This window comes from Elephantulus edwardii, unplaced genomic scaffold (genome assembly GCF_000299155.1).
Source record: "Elephantulus edwardii isolate Elephantulus edwardi_28Jun2011 unplaced genomic scaffold, EleEdw1.0 scaffold00221, whole genome shotgun sequence".
Lineage (NCBI taxonomy): Eukaryota > Metazoa > Chordata > Mammalia > Macroscelidea > Macroscelididae > Elephantulus > Elephantulus edwardii.
Window position 1 is genome coordinate 3,745,071 of NW_006399971.1, and position 22,294 is coordinate 3,767,364.

General features: G+C 37.2%; 1 protein-coding gene across 1 annotated transcript; it reads right to left on the reverse strand.

Moving 5' to 3' along the window:
* Window positions 1–6,506: 6,506 nt before the first annotated feature.
* Window positions 6,507–7,436, reverse strand: LOC102845647 (putative olfactory receptor 2W6-like). The gene has a single exon (XM_006898131.1). It carries the CDS (start codon window positions 7,434–7,436, stop codon window positions 6,507–6,509), a length of 930 nt encoding a protein of 309 aa, XP_006898193.1.
* Window positions 7,437–22,294: the final 14,858 nt, after the last annotated feature.

Consider the following 22,294-nt stretch of genomic DNA (forward strand, 5'->3'; position numbering starts at 1 on the left):
ATCACATCCAAGCAAGATTCTGCTGAAGAACATCCAAAAATGACTGGAACAGTACATCAACAAAAAACTTCCTGAACTGCAGGCTGGATTTAGAAGAGGCGGTAGCACTAGGGATATTATAGCTAATGCCAGCAGAGAGTATCAGAGGAGTGTCTATATCTGTTTCATTAACTATGCAAAGACATTTGACTGTGTGGATCACAAATCTGAGAAGAATGGGAATCCCAGAACACTTGACTGTGCTTATGAAAAATTTATACTTGGAACAGGAGGCAGTCGTCAGCACAGAGCAAGGAAACACTGCATGGTTCAAAATTGGGAAGGGTATGCATTAAGGATATGTCCTATCTCCATATCTTTTCAATATATATGCAGAACAGGTTATTTGGAAGGCTGGGCCCTTTGAGGAGAAGTGTGGCATCAGGATTGAAGACAGATTCATCAATGATCTGTGTTATGTAGATGGCACAACGCTGCTTGGTGAAACTGAATAGGACCAAAAGCACTAGCTGCAGAAGGTTAAGGACAGCAGTCTTCAATATAGATTGAAGCTCAACATCAAGAAAACAAAGATTCTCACCACTGAGCAGATTGGTAGCATCATGATACATGGTGAAGAGATTGAGATTGTTGACAGCTGCAGTTTGCTTGGTTTCAATAGCCAGGAAATTAAAAGATGAATTGCATTGGGAAAGTCTACTGTCAGAGACCTCTCCAAGGTACTGAGGAGCAACAATGTCAGTCTGGAGTCTAAGGTGTGCTTGATACAAGCCATGGTCTTTGCCATTATGCATCAGAAAGCTCGACAATGATGCCTTTGAGCTTTGGTGCTGGAGAAGATTATGGAATATACCATGAACTGCTAGGATAACAAATAAGTTTTTCCTGAGAGGGTGAAGCCAGGCTGCTCCTTGGAGGTAACGATTCTGAAGCTCTGTCTGACATACGTTGGCCATGTTGCAAGGCAGGATCAGTCCTTGGAGAGGGACAGCACAGGAGAGGAAGACCCTCTATAAGATGGATTGATTCCATTACTGGGGTAGTGGGGATAGGTGCGTCAGAGACAACAAGGTTGGCAAGAGATAGAGGAGGGTTTAGGCCTGTTGTACATAGTGTCGCTATGAGTCGCAAGTGACTCTATGGCACGTAACAACAACAACATAAACACATATGGTATATATTTATATTTCATGTCATTATTAAGTGTAAAAAATTTTTTTAAGTAATTTTAGGGCTTTCAAAATGGCTTTGAAGATATTAAATATTGATTTACAATTGTTTTTAAACTCTTATACTTCTGTGAGATATGACAGTAATCTGTGTTTTGGACTCCCAGCTTCACACATATTTCAGTTCTGAGTAAGGAACTTAAATTTTTTCAACCATTGTACACAGGCTTGAAAATGTAAGAAGTTTTAGCCTACATTACACTAAAAGCTAACTCAGTCTGATATATTCAAATCCTTTTGTTAAAGAGTTAATATTGTTCATAAGATTGAATTTGTTGATCCATTGACTCAGTGTTTGTAGTTGTTAGTGCTGTTGAGTCTATTTTGACTCATGGAAACCACTTGTGCTAAGTAGAGTTGCTCCGTGGGAGTTTCCTTGTCTCTGGCCTTTCAAAGCAGATCTCCAGGCTCATTTTCTGAGGCACATCTGGGTGGGTTGAAACTGTCTTATACTAGTATTTTTGTTAGATGTCAGCAAGCCAACTATGATTTATAGCAACTTTATGAACAACAAACTTAAACTTTGCCATATGCTGTCCATCCTCACAATCCCTGTCGTGCTCAAGCCTATTGTAGTCACTGGTCAATCCGTTTCCTTGACTTTACTTGAGCTGTTAGAATCCTCCTCGAGACATAGCCTAAGAAAATCATCTAAATAAACTCTCTGGGAGAGGATAGGGGTGGATGGGTGTTAATCATAGGATCACATAATTTGATGGGTGAAGGAAGGGGTGGTAAAAGAAATGAGAAAATTCCAGTGTGAAAAAACAATGTATATGAACTTTTAAATAAGCCAGTATAAAATAAAAATTTTATTTAAATAAATAAAAAGACCCTCTGTTATGGCCCTTAATAAAAGTGATTGCTTTTCTTTTTTTTAAAAAAAAATTGTTACTATTTTGTGTGTATGTGTACCATTGAATCAGATCCAACTAGTACAGGAGGCAATTGCTCCTCTTTCTCCAGCAAAGCATCTGGTAGGTATGAACCAAACGCCTTCAGGAATGCAGCGCAGCTTCTTATCACTAGGCCACCAGAACTCCCTTGATTGACTTTCTTGTAGATACGTGATTACACTGGTTTACTATGTGCCCATAATAAAAAATCTATGCAGAAGAAAAAGTTCCTCCTTATCTTTTTTATTATCATAATTCACACTCTATCAAAGTAATTGCTGATTGGTATATGAATATTGGAAACAAAAAAGGTCATAATTGAAAAATAAGGCCTTAGTAATGGAAATTATGTTAGATACTATATGATAGAATCTTTCAAGACCAATAGCCTATTAATTTGCACATACTTTGTTTTTTAACAGCATAAATGGTAACAATACTAATAAACTTTACTGAGTAGAATACACAAAGGGATCAAATATATTACATCTGTAGAAAGAGGTATTAGAGAAGTTTAATATCAATCAGAACTAGGTCAGGGGCTGATTGTGGAACAGATTGCCAATTGCTCATATGCAAGTTTAAGTTGACATTGAAGAGAATTTTTAAAGTGCATGACAACCAAAATATGGTCTTAGGTATGTCCCACTTGAATTTAGAGATCATTTCAGAAATAGATTTGATGCATTGAACACTAATTAATAAAATACATCATTACCACTGTATTTTGTCTTTTTATAATATATTTTACCATTCATACTCTTTAAAATTATTCTTTATGAACTGATGTTTTAGTCAGATGTGTTCTCATTTACCCTTAATCTATAAGGACTCAAACCCTTTAGTAAGGGAATTCACTCCTTCCCACATTGAGTTCCTTTGTGCACTTTCATCTACCTTTGTAGGAATCCTTTCAAGAATTCTGTACTCTGGATGAATTAACAAATATCACACATCTGCTTCACTGCTTTGCACTAGGCATTCATGGTCTCTCAGAGACACATACACAGCCCCGTGTAATGTTTCTTCTTTCTCAGAAAATTCTCTGTATCTGATGATGTTGCTTATTTGTTTGAAATTCTAAAACAGCCTTGCTGTGCTGCAGAATGAGATTGATTAAGCTCGACCTCTCCAGACTTTCATAAGGCAATCATCTTCAACTTCTGCAGCCTCTTTCCCTTGTTCTCATTGTGCTGGTCCTCAATTACTATGACAGACACCATGACTGACTGACTGACCAATCACCACTCTCTACTTTCTTTTCTTTGGCCAATTGAAGAGATTGAATTAACCATTTAGAGTTTACACTACACACCAGCGCTTTCCCAAATAGCCAGTTCTCATTTTTCCCTTGTATAGTATCATTACAGTAGGCATCATACTATGCTTGCCTTCACATTTCTAGTCTGACTAACTAAGGTTGTATTCAACAAAATTACTTTCGTGTATCTATCTCTGTCATTGGCCTTTAAAGAGGTATGGAGAGAGAATACAACCCTGACACACTCCCTTCTTAATATTAAACCATGCAACGTTCTCCTGCTCTGTTGCCACAATAACCTCCTGGTCCAGGTATGGGTTTCACGTGAGCAAAATTAAGTGCTCTGGGACTCCCATTCATCTCAATATCAGTCACAACTTGGTCCATAGTCCATAAAGCACAAATAGAATTTCTTCTGGTATTTCTTACTTTCAGCCAGGATCCATCAGACATCAGCAATGGTATCCCTTGTGCCACTGCCTCTTCTAAATCCTGCTTGAACTTCTGGCAGTTTCCTATCTATCTACTGTTCTAGCCATCTTTTAATGGTCTTCAGCAGTATTTTGCTTGCATATAATACTAATGTTATTATTCAATAGTTTCCACATTTAGTTAGACCACCTTTCTTGGGAATGGAAACTAATGTGGACCTCTTTCTATCTATTGGCCAAACAGTCCTCTAAATTTCCTGGCCTAGACTAGTGAGCACATCGAAGGCTGCATCTATTAATTGAAACAAGTCAATTGGTATCACATCAATTCCTGGGAACTTATTTTTTTGCCAATTCCTTCAATGCAGTTTTCATTTCCTCTTTCATTACCATTAGCTCTTGTTCATATGGTACTTTCTGAAATTTTTTAGTGTCTATCAGTTCTTTCTGGTATAGTGATTCTGTATATTTTCTCCATCTTCTTTTGGTGCTTTCTAAGTCATTCAACACACTGCCCATAGCATCTTTCAATATTACTACTTGAGGCTTAAATTTTTTTTTTCAGTTCTGTCAGCTTGAGAAATGCAGCGTGAGTTTTTCCATTTTTATTCTTGATTTCTAGCTCTCCATACATTCTATTATAATACTTTTATTTCTCCTCCCAAGATACCCTTTGAAATCTTCTTTCCAGCTTACTGTAGCATGGTTTTCCTTTTGTTTTGGCTTCTTGACACTCCAGTGTAATTTTTAATCTATTTGCTGAGAAAATTATTTGAGAAGCTGGGCTCTATGAAGAGGAATGTGGCATCAAGATTGGAGGGAGACTCATCAACAATCTGTATTATACAGATGACACAACCTTGTTTGCTGAAAGTGAGGAGGACTTGAAGCACTTTTTGCAAAAAATCAAGAAATGCAGTTCTTCAGTATGGATTGCATCTCAGTGTCAAGAAAACAAAAATTCTTACCACTGGACCCATAGGCAACATTATGATGGATTGAAAAGAGACTGAAATTGTCAACAACTTCAACTTACTTGGATCTATAATTAATACCCTCAATATCAGCAATCAGGAAATAAGGAGTTGCATTGCACTGGGAAAATCTGCAGTTATGGACCTCTCCCAGTTATTGAGGACGAATTATGTCAGTTTGAGGAGTAAGATGTGTCAGGCCAAGTCTTTCCAATCATTTGATATGCATCTGAGAGCTGGACAATAAATAAGGATGACAGAAGAAGAATTGATGCCTTTGAGCTTTGGTTTTGGAGAAGAGTACTGAACATCCCATGGATGGCCAAAATAACAAACAAGTATGCCTCGAAAAGGATGCAGCTGGAGTGCTCTTTGAAGGCAAGAATGATGAGACTTCGCCACACACACTTTGGGCATGTTGCTGGGAAGGGCTATTCCTTAGAGAGGGATATGATGCTGTGAAGGGTGGAGGGTCAGTGAAGGAGAGGAAGACCCTTGACCAGGTGGATTGATACAGTGACTGTTGTAATGGGGTCATGTATATCAGGAAGTGAGAGGATGGCAGAGGATATCTTTTATTCATAGGTTTGTTATGAGTCATACTCAACTCTACAGCACCTAATAACAACAACATTGGCCTTTAATATACTTTAAACACTCATCCTTGATAAGTAAGTGAATTAATATATAAAATTAGTGTTTCTATTTATATTGGAGCTCTGATGGCCTAGTGGCAAAAAGCTGTGCTGCAATGCCAAAGGCACAGGGTTTGAATCCAACACTGCTCCATAGGAGAAGGATGAGCAATGTCCTCCCACACAATTTAGTGCCTCTGAAAATCCACTGAAGAGTCCTCTTTTTTATATTAGAGAGCTCTATTGGCCTAATGGATAAACTGCCAATACAAAAGTAAGCAGTTCAAGCCTACCCAGAGAAATGACAGTCTCTTCCTGTGTGATTTACAACCTCTGAAAATCTAGTAGAGGGTCAGCTATGTGTTGATTCTGATTCAACGGCAATAAGTTGAGTTTGTTCTTTGTATTAGTGACACATTTGCTTATATTTGGTTGATCCAGTGAATAATATTTATTGCCACACAGATATGTAAGTCCTAAGCATTCATTTAAAAATAAAGTATTTCACACAGCAGATAATTTCTCTTGATCTATTAAAAAAATCCCACGGAAAAGTTCTAGTCTGTCACAAGTCAGAGTAAAATAGACCCAATGCCATCTAATTAAACAACTCAAGACACAATCTTATGTAAGCTCTGATTGTTTTACTGAATTTTCTTTAGTGAAAGGTATAATTAAAATTGTGTTCTTTTTATCTTGTCTATATTATCTATCTTCTTGTCCATATTATGCCTTTCTGTGTAAGCTACTTTAAAGTATTTTCTTTTTCTCTTATGTTTTCTTTCCTTTGGAAAATCCAGATTCCCTAAAACAATATAGCTGTAAAAATATCATAAGCAAATAAATGAATAAATATTTCAAAATATTCTGATTATAAATGTTGATAAAAATGTGAATTAATATGTGTCCATTTTTTTTCTAAGATTGCAATAGTCAGTTTTGATGACAGTAGTTCTCTCTTTTAGTTTGATATTGGTGCTGGTTCATTTCTTTTTTCAATTAGTGTGGGTTGGAATATAATGAAGACTATCCCTCCTACAATTAGTCTACTGTTCAAATAACTTCCGGAGTCATAATTTCTTAAACTACATCCTTCCAGATCACTTTTCTCATTGCCTTCTTTACATCTTTGTTCCTCAGGGTATAGATGAGTGGATTCATAGTAGGGGCAACAATGGTATAAACAAGGGCCAGGATTTTCCCCTGATTCTGAGAGTAGTTATTCTTAGGCTGAAGATACATGAACATGATGGTTCCATAGAATAGTGAGACTACCATCAAGTGGGAGGCACATGTCCCAAAGGCCTTCTTTCGTCCTTCAGCAGATTGCATCTTCACCACAGTTCTGGCGATGCAGGCATAGGAGGTAAGAATGATGGAGACTGGGATGGCAAGAATGATCAGACGTGCGATTAACATTTTTGATTCAGTTGGACCTGTGTCCACACAAGACAGTTTAATAATAACCAGGACCTCACATAGAAAATGGTCCACTAGGCGATGACCACATAGAGGCAAAACAATGGCTAGTGATGACTGAAGGAGAGAGTTGGCAAATCCAGTGAGCCAGGAAACAGCTGCCAGAAGGTGGCATATCTTTTGGTTCATGATTGTAGCATAACGCAAAGGCCACAAAACAGCAACGTAGCGATCAACAGCCATGACGGCAAGCAGCACACATTCTGTGGAGCCAAGAGCCAAGGCCACTGAATATTGAACCATGCAGCCTATGTATGTGATCGTCTTCTCACCACTCCAGATGTTCACCAGCATCTGAGGGACAATGCAAGTGGTGAAACAGATGTCCAGAAATGACAAGTTTCGGAGAAAAAAATACATGGGGGTGTGAAGTCGGCTGTCCAGAAGGGAGACCAAGATGATAGCTGTGTTGCCTGTGATTGTCATGGTGTAGAAACCAGTGATCACCAGAGAAAGGAAGAACTCAGCTTTGGGATACTCTGAGAAGCCTACTAAAATGAAGTCTTCCCAGGAGCTGTCATTTATTTCCATTGTTTATTTCATGTCATGTAAAATAGACTCAAATGTTATCTATATATCACGGGGAAAAAAGGTAGTTAATTTTTAAGGTGCTGTCATTTCATGACTTTTCAAACAAATCTAAACATTATGAACTCAAAAAAATTTTTATAGTATTATTTGAATATGAGTCTTATGTCACCAAAAAATGCAAATTTTAAGTGAAAGTTACTTTTACTTTTAAATTTTTATAAATAATATATTTATCTATATATACACAGCTTTTAAAGAAGTACTATGTAGTATGTATTTTATATAAGTATCATATCTCTATATCTATCTATCTATCTCTCTATATATTGTTGTTAGGTGCTACGTACAACAGACCAAAACCTTGCCTGATCTTGTGTCATCCTCATATTTCTCATTGTGTTTAAGCTTATTGTTCAAACTTAAGCTTATTGTTCAGCTCACTATATTGATCCATTTAAAACACCCTCTGTCTTTCCAACCAAGAAGTCCTTTTCCAGAGACTGGTTGGCCCCTTCTAACATGCCCACTGTATATGAGAAAGTGTCTCACAATCTTGCCTTCTAAGGATGACTTCAACTTCCCTTATTCTGTGAATGAATTGTTCATTATTTTGGCAATCTGTGGTATATAGTCATCACTCTTCATCAATACCACAATTCAAAGCCATCAGTTCTTCAGTCTTCATTGTCCAATTATCATATGCAAATGAAACAATTGAAAATACTATAGTATGGGTCAGGAACACATTAACCTTTAAACTGACACCATTGCTCTTTAGCACTTTTAAAAGATCCTTGACAGCAGATTTATCCCATATAATACCTCTTTATCTTTTGACCACTACTTCCATGAGCATTGGCCAAACAAAATTAAATATGTGACAATTCCAGTCATCTCTCCTTTTGTTATGTTGTTGCCTATTGGTCCAGTTCTGAGGACTTTAGTTTACCTTAAGTTGGTGTGTATTCCATAAGGAAGATTGTAGTCTTTGGTTTCTTTAGTTGGTTTTTCAAGTACTCTTTACTATCAGCAAGCATGTTGTGTCATCTATATAATTTAGGGTTTTGATAAGTTTTCTTCCAATCCTTATGACACATTATTCTTCAAATATTCCAAGCTTTTCAAATTATTTGTTCAATATACAGATGGAATAGATATGTTCAAAGCATACAACCTTGATGCACACTTTTTCTGAGTTTAAACCTGTTATATACCTTGCTCTATTCAAAATTGTGTCTCGGTCTATGCACGTTTGATGAGCACAATTAAGTGTTCTGGGATTTTTATTCTTCTCAGTGTTAGCCTGGTCTTTTCAATCACTTGCTGTGCATCTGAGAGCTGGGTAATAAATAAGGATGACAGAAGAATTAATTCATTTGTGTTGTGGTTTTGGAGAAGAGCACTGAATATCCCCTGGACTGCCAAAAATCCAAGCATGTAACTCTTGGTAAAAGTGCAGCTAGAGTGCCCTTAGAGTCAAAGATGGAAAAATTTAGCTTCACATATTTTTGGCATATTGCTAGGATAGACTATCCTGAGATAGATATCGTGCTTAGAAAGGTGGAGAGTCAGCACAAAAGGAGGAAGACCCTCAACAAGATGGATTGACATAGCAACTCCAGCAATGAGCTCAAGTATGTCAGATATGATAAGGATGGCAAAAAACAGGATAGAGTTCATAAGGTCACTTTGTTGTTATTGTTGTTATGTGCCATTGAGCTGACTACAACATGATGACGCTAAGAACAATAGCTCTGAATCTTGCCCTATCCTGAGCCAATCTCACTGACACACTATCACCATTACTCCAGTTACTGTGTCAATCCATCGCATACAGGGTCTACCTCTCCTGTGCTGTCCCTCCATCTTTCCAAGCATGAGGTTCTTCTCCAAGGATAGGTCCCTCCTGGCAACATGGCCAAAGTATGTGAGACGGAGCTTGAAAATCCTTGCCTCCAAGGAACGACCTGGTTTCACACTCTCCAGGACAAACTGTTCTCTTGGGAGTCAATGGTATGTTTAGTATTCTTCTCCAGCACCACAACTAAAAGGCATCATTGTCATTAGTCATTGTCCATCCTTAGTCATTGTCCAGCTCTCTGATGCATAGTAAGTAATTGAAAAGAGCATGGCCTGGGACAGGCATACCTTAGAGTTGTACTCAACTCTACCACACTTAACAAAAACAAACAAACATCTCTGCTTCTGGCCAAAAGCCATCTTAGTACCAGCAGCCATCTGGAATCAGCATTGATATTTCTCATTTATGATTCTCTTATTAATCCAGATTAAATTTCAAGATGTTTCCTCCTGATGTGGAATTCTAGTCATTTTTAAATAATTTCCAGCAAGTTTTTACTTGTCCATGATATTGTATGATGATTTCTACATTCTGTTGGATTATCATTTTTAAGAATGGACACAAATATAGATATCTTCTACTCAGATAGCCAGGTAACTATCTTCCACATGCAGGTGTCACAATGGAATGAACCCCTTTAGGGCTGCATCTATTTGTTGAAAGACTTTATATCATTATCTCCAGTCTGTGACACTGTTAGTTCTTCATCATATACTAATTCATTAGCTAATTCAAAATGTACTAATTCTTTTAGGTACAATGACTCTGTATATTCTTTCCAATTTCTTTTGATACTTCCTTAAGCATTCAATATTTTGCTCAAGGAACTCTTCAGGGAAAGTATAGTCAGGTAAATGGATAGATAGTTAGACAGACAGACAGACAAACCAAACAAAAGAGGAGAAAGAAAGCTCTGGTGTCATAGTCAGTAATGTGTTGTGGTGTTAATTAAAAGATTGTATGTCTCTGGCAGCTGAAATCCACCAACTACTCCTCAAGAGAAAGATGAGCAGTTTTCTCCAGTTAAAATTTACAGCCTCAGAAGCCCAATGGGGGATGGCTATAACTCAGAATAAACTCAAGAACAATGGCCTATGTGTATGTACGAATTTGTGCATGTGTGTATTTATTGTTGTTTCTGTTGTGTAACATCAAGTCAGAACCAATACATAGCTGACTCTCTAGAGGTTTTCAGAGGCAGTAAATTGCATAGAAGTCCATATTTCTCCCATGGAGCAGCTGGTAGATTTTAATCATGTTTATATAAGTTCTGGTGGCCTGGGAGATAAGAAGTTGCATTCCCAAACCAATCCACCAGCTGTTCGAAGGGAGAATGATGAACAGTCTCTTCCCATGAAATTTATAGCCCCTGAAAACATTCTGGAGGGTCAGCTGTAAGTCACTTCTGATCCAATGGCAATGAGTTTGAAACAGTTTAGAGACAGAGAGAGATATAGTGATAGAGATAGATATCCTTACACATACAATTTCTCTGTCAAAAAGTAGAGTATTCCTATGAAATTTCTTTAGCCTAAGTGATGTAAAACAAAGAAGCAATTACTATCATATTTCTGGGAAAATAGTTTTACTATTTCCAGACCCAAAAAAATAGTCCACCAAATCATACGTAGAACCTAAAGTAATACAAAACTATAGTGTTCACAGTCACAGTTTAAAGCTATTGTTGCTTAATATTGAGTTTAGTTTTGGGGGGAGGAATTTGTCAGTGTTACTCTCACCTCCTGGAGTACCTGCTGTCTTTTTAACAACTCACTATGAAATGGATGCTATACACTAGTTTTGTTTTTCCCCTTTTTGGGGGGAAAAAAATAAGATCCTTTTCAGATTTCTTTTGGTAAGCAAAAAGAGCTACTTCTATAGGTCTTTTATAAAAGTGAAGTGGTATAAAATGACCTTTTGAAATGTGAAGGATTATCTGTATACATGTTTAATTAATTAAGCCCTATATCCATATAGTTTCTATTTCAATTGTTTTTTCTTCTTAGTATTTACCCTTTTATTAACAATTTATGGCATAATTTTGAGGGAAGAATCAAGTTAAGAAGAAAAGCAACCAATAATCCAGTTAATTTAATTGATATGATAGATTAAGTTCTCTTGAGTGGGAATAAAATGATAAACTGACATAGTAAAGAGTGAGAACTAGGGCAAATTAATAGAGTTAAAGCTTAAAAATCATTTTGCCATATCACAAATTGCATCCTTACTATTAAAAATGTAAATAACAGTTTCATTCTTGTGATAATGAATATTATATGTCAATGTCATTAAGATGCTGTTGGCTTAATGCAAGGAATTGTGCTCCCAATGCAAAATTACGCACTTAGAACTCACTAACTGTTCCACAGAAGAAAGATGAGCAATCTCCTTCTGTGTGATTTAAAGCCTCTGAAAATCCTCTGAAGAGTTAGCTATAAGTCAGCTCTAACTTAACAGTACAAACAACAACATGTCAACTTTACTAGCAAATGGAAGACAGAAATGAGTCTTTCCTCATGAAATCTTTGTCTTCTTATATTCTTTTCTATCTAGAAGCATCTGGCTTGACAGAACAATGAAATTACCTTCTAACGACAGAGTTATGGCATCAGACAGGTGGCAACACCTTAAAAGACTGGATAAATGTCTACCAGGAGGGCATATATGCTCTAAGCCAGCATCCAATAGATAGTGCTAGTTCTCACATTGCTGGGATTCAAATCTGTCTTGGAAGAAGTACAACCTGAATGCTTTTTAAAAAGTAGTGGTTAATGTTATAAAACAAAACGTCAATGAATGATTATAGGATAAGTCAATTTCATTTGTAAATCTTCACTCAAAAAAATTAATTTTTTTAAAGAGAAGAGAAAAGAAAAAATTTAAAATGCTTGATTGGACAAAAGTTCAAACTTGTAGGCAAGAAAAATGAGAAAGTGTTTATACTTTTATGCATTCTTTTATCAAATTGTTTAGGGAACATTCTGATCTGAAGGCAATTACAAAAGAATGTTGTTGTCATTGTTGTTAGGTGCCATCAAGTCAACTATAATTCATAGCTACCCTGTGAACAACAGATCTGAATCCTGCCCTAACCTGTGCCATCTTCACGATCTCCATCCCACTCAAATCCATCATGGAGTCACTGTGCCAATCCGCCTTAATAAGGATCTTCCCCTGTTTTGCTGGACTTCCACCTTTCCCAGCATGATGTCCATTTCCAAGGACTGGTAACTTCTGATTACAGGCCCAAAGTAAGTGAGAAAAAGTTTCACCTCCTTGCCTCTAAGATTACTCTGATTGCATTTCCTTCAAGACATGTTTGCTTGTTCTTTTGCCAGTATGATATTCAATACTCTTTGCCAACACCACAGTTCAAAGGTACTGCTTCTTCTTCTGTCATAGGTATTCACTGGGCAACTTTCAGTTATATAGGAAGCAATTGAAAATACTATGACTTGGATCAGGTGCATCTTCTCTTTAAACTGATATCCTTGTTCTTTAGGAAGACCTTTGACAATAGATTTCCCCAATGCAACACATCTTTTGATTTCTTGACTGCTGCTACCATGGTTGTTAATTGTGAATCCAATAAAAGCAATGTAAAGACTATTAATCTATATTTAATTCTATGTTTTTTTGTGATAATGACCTGGACAGGGGAAATGAAATGATTGGCTACTACATCTTTCAAATTAACCCAGGTTGAATAAGCAAAGATTAGAAATTAAAAGCGAAGACCAGGAAAAAGAATTTATGGCTGGACATATGCAACAAATTCAAAGTGGTGTTGTTGTTGTTATGTGCCATCGACCTTATGTACAACAGCCCTAAACTTTGCTCTGTCCTGTGCCAATCGCATTGCCTCTGACACTCCCATCCCGATTACCCCAGTCACTGAATCAATCCACCTCATAGAGGGCCTTCCTTTCCTGCACTGTCCCTCCATCCTACCAAGCATGATGTCCCTCTCCAAGGACCTGTCCCTCCTTACATCATGTCCAAAGTATGTCAGATGAAGCCCCAGAATCCTTGCCTCCAAGGAGCCTGGTTTGACCCTTTCCAAAAATGCAAGGTAGAGATAGTAATAGTGAAAGTCTTGCCAATGAACAGTCAAACATGCTGAAAATAGAGCTAGTCTGTCACTTAAAAGGAGCCTAACCATTTAAAAAAGGACTGTTTAAAGCTTAAAAAAAATCAAACTGACACTGAGTAGGTTCTAACTTAATTGCAAATATCTGTAAATTGTGCTAGGAAGAAACCTCATCACAGTTCATTATGGATGATTCCACCAAGTCAAACATAATATTATTCTGTCAGCATCTCCCTTACCGTCACATGGACAATGCTACGAGTCTTTACCGTGGCTCCTCTTAAGTCAGGGACAGAAAATGTTTCAACTGAACAAGTCATACTGACTCCACAGAGTTACTGAGGCAGTAAATATTAATAGAAAACTTTCCATCTTTCTCCCATGGAGCAACCGGGAGTTTCTAACAGCCAACCTTTTGGTTACGAGTGCAACACGCTACATTCCCACACAGTCGTTGGTGAATTTGAACCTCTTTACTTTGAGTTAGTAGCTTATCTCCTTTCCACTAAGCCACCAGAGCTCCCCAATATTGTGCTAGGAAATGGTTTTGACCTTATTGTCTCACATGTGGTAGGTGACATTCTTTAAATCTATCTTAAAATAACACATATCTGCCAGCAGGCTGACTTTGTTTGAAGCCTTACGATAGGTTACCTTAAACATTCATGAATTTTATTAAAACTTTGGATACCACCCTTCTTTTTTTCTCAGGAAGGTGTTTTATGTGATTCTGGTTCCAAATGGAGATAACCATTAAACTTTTTTTGCATAATCCTTGTTTTGTTTTATTTGTAAATGTTTTAAAACTAAATCCAACTTCAAATAGATATCTGGGAATGTGTGGTAAGTACTTTCTCAGAGGTATCAGAGTGAATCTTTGCCTCAAATAACTGAAGCATAGCAAGCTGAGTTAATTGTTCTTACCTGGGTTTGCAAATTAGCAGAAAATCCATCTGTGATGATTTATATGAATTCAAAACATTCATATAGATTCACACATGATTTTGCATTATTATGGAAACAACCAGAATTTTTCAACTCAGAAGGAACCCACCACACACAAAACCCAGAAAATATATAGAGGAATTCTAGACACTTTACTTTTGTCTTCAGAAATAGCTATGATCAAAATAAAATCATTTCAAGCCATTATTTAATGGACCTCTGGATCAACAAACTATGATCAATTAGGCCTTTATAGACCAGCAGTGAGAAACTGGGGAAATAATTCCACTTACAGTAAGCATCTAAAAGAATAAAATACCTATGAATAAATCTAACTAGGGATGTAACTGATGTTATCTAGATATTTAATCTTCATCCCATTGTTTCTAGAACTAAGCAAATAAGATGAGAACAAAGGAATCAATATTCTATTTCCAGAACTATTTCATAATTCAAGGAAGTCTGTTGTCTAAGCAGGAGAAGAGAACATCACATAGTTTCAAATAAGGCAAGGTATGTGTCAGGATTGTATACTTTATCCTTACCTATTCAATCTGTGTGTTGAGCTAATCACTGGAAAAATGGACTTTATGAAGAAGAATGTGGCACTAGGTTTGGAGGAAGACTCATCCACAAACTCCATTATGCAGATGAAACAACCTTCTCTGCTGAAAGTGAGAAGGTCTTACTATAAAAGATCCTAGACTACAACCTTCAATATGGATCGCATCATCAAGAAAACAGAAATCTTCACCACGAGATCAAAAAGGCAACATCGTGATAATTGGAGGAAAAAAATCAAAGTTGTCAATGATTTCACTTTACTTAATTCCACAATTAACACCCAAAGTAATGGCAAAAAAGAAATCAAATAACATGTTGCATTGGAAAAATCTACTATCAAGGATTAATCCACAGCCAAAGAGCAAGGATATCAGTTTAAAGTCCAAGGTGCACCTGATCCAAACCATAATATTTTCTGTTACGTCCTAAGCATCATGTATATGAGTAAGGATGACAGAAAAAGAATCACTGCCTTTGAACTGCGGTGTTGTAAAAGAGTGCTAAATATCCCATGGACTGCCAAAAGAACAAACAAGTTGCCTTTGAGGAAGTGCAGCCAGGGTGCTCCTGAGAAGCAAGGATGGTAAAAGTTCCTTTCACATACTTTGGGCGAGTGGTCAGAAGGGGCCAGTCCCTGGACAATTACAACATACTAAGAAAAGTGGAGAGTCAGAGAATTAGAGGAATCCGTGGAACAAAATGGACTGCCACCAAGACTAACCATGGGCTGGAAGATATCAGAGATGATGATGATGATAACACAGTATAGGGCACTGTTCTGCTCTGTTTTCATAGGATCGATACATATGAGTACTCCTAGGTAAACACCCCAAAGACTTGAAAACAGAGACAGAAACAGATACTTTTGCTTAACCAGTATTCAATTCAGCACTATTCACAATAGCTAGAAATTCAAAGTGCAACCCAAATACCCATCAGTGGAATGAATGCATAAATAAAATGTGCTGCATAGTTGAAATGGAATACTATTTGGCTAGTAAATGAAATGAAGTCTTGATAAAATATTTTTTAAAAGTAGAACTTGAAGCTATTATAATGAAAAGGACAAATACCTTATAATATCACTTACACTAAAAGACAAAAACTAGGATATGTAAAGGAGTCAAAGTTTATTAGTGTTTACCAGGAGCGGCCTTGTGGAACTCTGGTAATGTAATTCATTGAGAGTTGAGCTGCTATCCCAAAGGCTGTGATCTCTGGCAGTTTGAATCCACCTGGCAGCTCTGTGGGGGCAAAGCTGGGCAACCTTCTGTGTGACTTAAGCCCTGGTAAATCAATGGAGAGTCAACCATGAGTCAGTTCCAAATCAATGGCAATGAAGATTTTTATGAGGGGTGAGAAAGAGTAGGAAAACAAAGCTAAGTATTACTTGTGGAGCAGAGCATTTAGGTTTATCATATTAAATTTAGTATTGTACAATTGATTAACATTATTTCTGTTAACAAATTCTACCCTTGTACAAGATTGAATTGGCAAATGTGTGACAGATAAATTTAAAGCAGTGATACACATGTGCAAAAATAGTAGTTGCTAAAACTACAACCAAATGCCTCATGGTATATAGTTTCTTGTTTAGAGGTGTCCAGCGGTTCAAGGGACCTCCTAGTTAATTGGCTTTATAACATATTTAGTGTTTTTTCTACCTCCTAGTTAATTTCATGGGCTTGCCTCCAGAAACTATGTATGAACAGTGCTCAGGCCTTTTGTTCATAGGGTTGCTGTGAGTAGTCTATGAGTCGATGGCACCTAACAACAACAACAACAACAGTCTTAAACCTTAAAAAAGAATGGACATCCCAGAACACTTGATTGTGCTCATGTGAAACCTATACTTGGACCAGGAAGCAGTCCTCAGAACAGAGCAAGGAAACACTATATGATTCAAAATCAGAAAAGGAGCATGTCCTGTCTCCATACCTTTTCAATCTACATACAGAACAGACCATTTGGGAGGAACTGTAGCATCAGGATTGGAGGAAAATTCATCAACGACCTATGTTATGCAGATGATACAACATTGCTTGCCAAAACTGAGTACAACCTGAAACATTTGCTGCAGAAGGTCAAAGACTGTAGTATTCAGTATGGATTGAAGCTCAACATCAAGAAAACAAAGATTCTCACCACTGGGTTAATTAGCAGCATTGTGATAGATGGAGAGGAGATTGAGGTTGTTAACAATTTTAGCTTGCTCGGCTCCACAATCAACACTCTCCTCAGCACCAATATCAAGAAATCAAAAGAAGTATTGCTTTGGGGAAATCTGCTGTCAGGGACCTCTTCAAAGGGCTAAAGAGCAATGATGTCAGCCTAGAGAATAAGGAGTACCTGATTCAAGTCGCAGTCTTCTCAATTTCTTGCTAAACATCAGAAAGCTGAACAATAACTAAGAATAACAAAAGAAGAATCAATGCCTTTGGGTTGTGGTACTAGAGAAGAGTATTGAACACATCATGGACTCCCAAGAAAACAAACAGGTCTGTTCTGGAGAGGCTGAAGGCAAGCCCTTGGAGGCAAGGATTTTTTTTCTTTTAACTATATATCAAAATTTATTTTTTTTTTCCCTATTTCTAGGCTGATTTTTTTTTCATTTTCTACTAGCTTATTTACAAAATTCTCATACATTGTTTTCAAGAACAAATTCTTTCAATTTCCCTCACCCCCCACTCATCAAATTGTACAACCTCATGATTATTCCCCCTCCTCCTGCATGTCTTCATCCCCCTGCTTCCAACCTCTCCCACCCCTCTTGGATCATTCTACAGTAATGGTTTTATACAATATTTATCCTTGTGGGACTTAGTTCACTCAGCATAATGCTCTCTAGTCCCTCCCAAGTTAGGTAATAATTTACAAAATCATTGTTCCTGTGTGCTGCAAAGTATTCTCTTGGGTGAATGTACCATAATTTCTCAATCCATTTGTTTGTGGTTAGACATTTGGGCTGTTTCCATGTTCTTGTGATGGTGAATAATGCTGGTATGAACATTGATGTACAAATCTCCCTTTGTGCCTCAGTTCTCATATTCTCAAGGTATATTCCAAGTAGTAGAATAGCTGGGTCATATGGAATTTCTATGTTCAGCTTTTTGAGGAAGCGCCAAACTGTTTTCCAGAATGGTTGTACCATTTTACAATCCGTTTTACAATGTACAAGAGTTCCTTTCTTGCCACATCCTCTCCAACATTTATTATTTGCTGTCCTGTACACAGAAACCCCCAAAGACTCAACAACAACAACAAAACCCTGTTAGAGTTAATAGGCCAATCTAGTAGAATGGTAGGATGTAAGATCAAGATAAAAAAATCAATAGGCTTCCTCTACAGTAACAAAGATAATTCAGAGAAGGAAATCAGGAAAGCAATACCATTTACAGTAGCCAACCACAAATTGAGATACTTGGGAGTGAACCTAACTAGAGATACAAAAGATCTAGACAAAGAAAACTACAGAGCATTTCTGAAAGACACAATAAAAGACTTAAATGGGAAAATGTGCCCTGTCCATGGATAAGAAGTCTCAGTATTGTGAAAATGACAATCGTACCAAAAGCAATCTTCATGTTCAATGCAATCCCAATCCAGATATCAAATTCATTTTTCAAGGATATTGAAAGGGAAATTATAAAATTTAATTGAGAGGCAGGAGACCCCAAATAAGCAAAATACTAATGAGGAACAAAAACTAGGCTGGATGCATAGCAGTCCCTGACCTCAAAACCTACTACACAGCAGTAGTAACCAAAAAAAGCATGGTACTGATACAATGACAGGCATATAGACCAATGGAACAGTATTGAGAACCCAGAAATAGGCCAAGCTATCTACGGTCTAATATTCACCAAGAAGATCAAAGCTATCAACTGAGGAAATGATAATCATTTCAACAAATGGTGCTGGCAAAACTGGACTTCCACCTGCAGAAAGCTGAAACATGATCCACATCTCACACCATACACAAAAATCAACTCAAGGTGGATCAGAGACCTGGGAGTAAAACCCAAAACCATAATGTTCATAAGAGACAAACTGGGATCAAACTTAGAAGTGCTAGTCCAAGATATAAAAGGACTGCCAAATACAACAAGAAATGCAAAATCTGAAGGGAATAAAATTGATGCACAGTACCTTAAAAAGATTAAATCCATGTGTGCATCAAAAACTTTTTCAACAGGGTGAAAAGAAAACTTATAGACTGGGAACAAACATTTGGTGATACCATCTCAGACAAGAGTCTTATAACAAAATTTTACACAATACTCTTGGGCCTCCACAAGAAAAAGACTGACAACCCAATTACAAAAAAGATATGGAAAGAATTTTCACAGAGGAAAATATGTGAATGGCAAACAGACACATGAAGAAATGCTCCAAATGACTGGGAATAAGAGAGATACAAATCAAAACCACAATGAGGTACCATCTCACTCCTGTAACAGTGGCAAAGTTTAACAAGAGGTAAAGATTTTGAAGTGCTGTCTCACACGCTTTGGGCACATGGCCAGGAGGGACCAACCTTGAAGTAGGGTGGAGGGACAGTGCAGGAGAGGGAAACTCTGGATGAGATGCATTGACACAGTAACTGGGGTAATGGGGGTAGGTGTGTCAGAGACAGTGAGATTGGCTCAGGATAGGGTGGGGTTCAGAGCTATTGTACATAGGGTCATTATGAGTCGCAGGCAACTTGATGGCACATAACAACAAAAAAAGTCTTAACTTAGCTTGCAAGCACCCATCCAATCAATGCACAATTGCTTTGTATTTTCCCTAGAGCAACATAGGAATCAGAGGAGGAAATGGAATGTGCATGGTTACCTCCACAAATATCTCCTCTCCCATGAAAGAGAAAAATTGGATGATGTCTGGCTACTGCTACTGAATGTTTACAAAAGAATCCTTGTCAAAATGGGGTAGTGTAGATCAGAATTGAAAATTCTCATGCATTCATTGAATCCTTGTGGAGTCCTGAGGGATGGACAAATCCCAAAATTGTCGCCCTGAGATAATCTTTGAATCTTAAATCAAAAATATTCCCTAAAACTTCTTTCAACAAAGCAATAGCTTAGCTTAACCAGTAAAGAATGCCTGTCATGAACACCGTATTTTAAAAGCTATCCAACTGTAACTAAATTGACAATAGAAACTAGAAAGATTAAATAGGAATCTTGCAGTTGAGTCTGTGTTAATTGGAGAGGAACATCTCAGAAAAGGAGGGTTGAAATGGTTGTATAACTCAAATATTTCATCAATGCCATGAACTGTACATCTTGAAATTTGAATTAGTATGTCTGTGCTGTGTATATTCTCAACAACAAATAAACTGCGTTTTTTTTGTTTTTTTTTTTTTTATAAACTGGTTTTTTAAGAAAAAAATGTATTTGGATACCACTTCTCTCCACAAGAATGACCAAAGTTTTAAAAATAAAAAAATTTAAAAGTTCCACAAAATGATACATATTGATAAGGAGTTAGAGAACTTGAAATCTTAATCCATTGTTAGTGGGAATGCAGAATGTTACAACTGTGGTGGAGAGTGATATGGAGTTCCTGAAAAATCCAAAACTAGGATGACCATATAATCTAGCAACCTGCTTCCTAAATTTATAAACAATGGGCTTAATAGTAGCAACACAAACAGACATGTATAATACAGCAATGTTCACTGAAGCCCTAGTCACAATCACCAAAAAGTGAGAAACAAAATATGTATCAACAAATGAATGTATAATTAAAATATGATACATATAATCAACAGAATGCTACTTAGGGAGAATTAAGTTCTAAAACACTCTGCAATAAAGATAAAACTTAAAGACATTATGCTGAGTGAAATGAATCAATTCCAAATGAAAATGATTGTGTGTTACTGTTGTTGAGTGTCTGATTCAATTCAACTCATAGAAACCCACTAGCAGAATTTCTCCACAGGGTTTCCTAGGCTGTAGTCTTTGTGAAAGTCTTCTCTCCCATGGAGCTGTTGGTGTGTTCAAACTAATCATCCTTCCATTAGCAGCCTAGCATTTACCCATTTGCCAACAAGGTTCCTTAAATATTACATTATCTTGCTTATAAAAATATGAGAGCACATCTATACTTAAGAGAGCTCTGAGGCCTACTTCTAAGAAGCTTTGCAGCAATCCCAAAGGCATGTGGTTCAAACGCCCCAGCTCCTCTGCAAGAGACAGATGAGCCGTCACCTCTCACTCAATTAATTGGCTCTGAAAGCCAAGGGCCAACTATGTGTACCAACTCAATGGTACACAACACCACAACCAACATTATAGATATAGATGGAACATATAGTGACCCAAGTTTATTAAAGATTATCAGGAGGGGCAGAGAGAGATACAGGAAAAGAATTGTTACAGAAGTGGTGAATTTTTGTTTTTACTATTGGGAAATTGACATTAATTAAGAATAACAGCTGCATAAACTTTTAATATAATTACGAAATTATACACCTGAATAAGATGTTAAATTTGCAAATGTTGTATTACATATAGTTTTACCAAAAACATAAAGGAAAGAAAATGCGTTTGTGAAGTTGATCATGCACACCTGAACAGTTCACAGGATTTATTTCCTGGTGATTCGGTGTTTAGGACTATGATTTAGATGGATATCTAAATCAACTGACATAGTTATTCTGAGCTCTACATGTTAAAAGGAGAGGGACATCATGCTTGGTAGGGTAGAGGGACAGCGTAGGAGGGGAAGACCCTCTCTGAGGTGGATTGATTCAGTGACTGGGGTAATCGGGATGGGTGTGTCAGAGGCAATGCGATTGGCACAGGATAGAGCAGGGTTTAGGGCTATTGTACATAGGGTCGCTTTGAGTCGCAAACGACTGGACAGCACATAACAAGAACAACTACTGCTCTATCTCTTCATTGCATAAGGAGTTGAGTCTTAAAAACTAGCAAGTGGGCATTCAAGTACAAAATCAGTTTCTATTCACCAAAGAAACAGAAAAAAGGAGAGTTAGGAATCAGAGGAATAAATTAAATGTTTGTATAGTTACTTTCATGATAAAATGTCTCCTATATTATGAAAACAGAAGGAATGGCTAACATGTGACTGACATTAATGAATTTTTTTATCGAAGAATCTATGGGAAAATCTTGATCAAGAAAAAGAAACTATAAGAAATAAAATTTCAAATGCTCAGGGGAATCTAGATTTTCCAGAGACATTGTTGTTGTTTGTTGTTATGTGCCCTTGAGTCCCTTGTGACTCATAGCGACCCTATGTACAATAGCCCTAAACTCTGCTCTGTCCTGTGCCAATTGCACTGTCACTGACACTCCCATTCCAATTATCCCAGTAACCGAATCAATCCACCTCATAGAGGGCCTTCCTCTCCTGCACCATCCCTCC

Coding starts and splice junctions, on each gene's coding strand:
- LOC102845647 (XM_006898131.1), bottom strand. CDS start 7,436: ATGGAAATAAATGACAGCTCCTGGGAAGACTTCATTTTAGTAGGCTTC.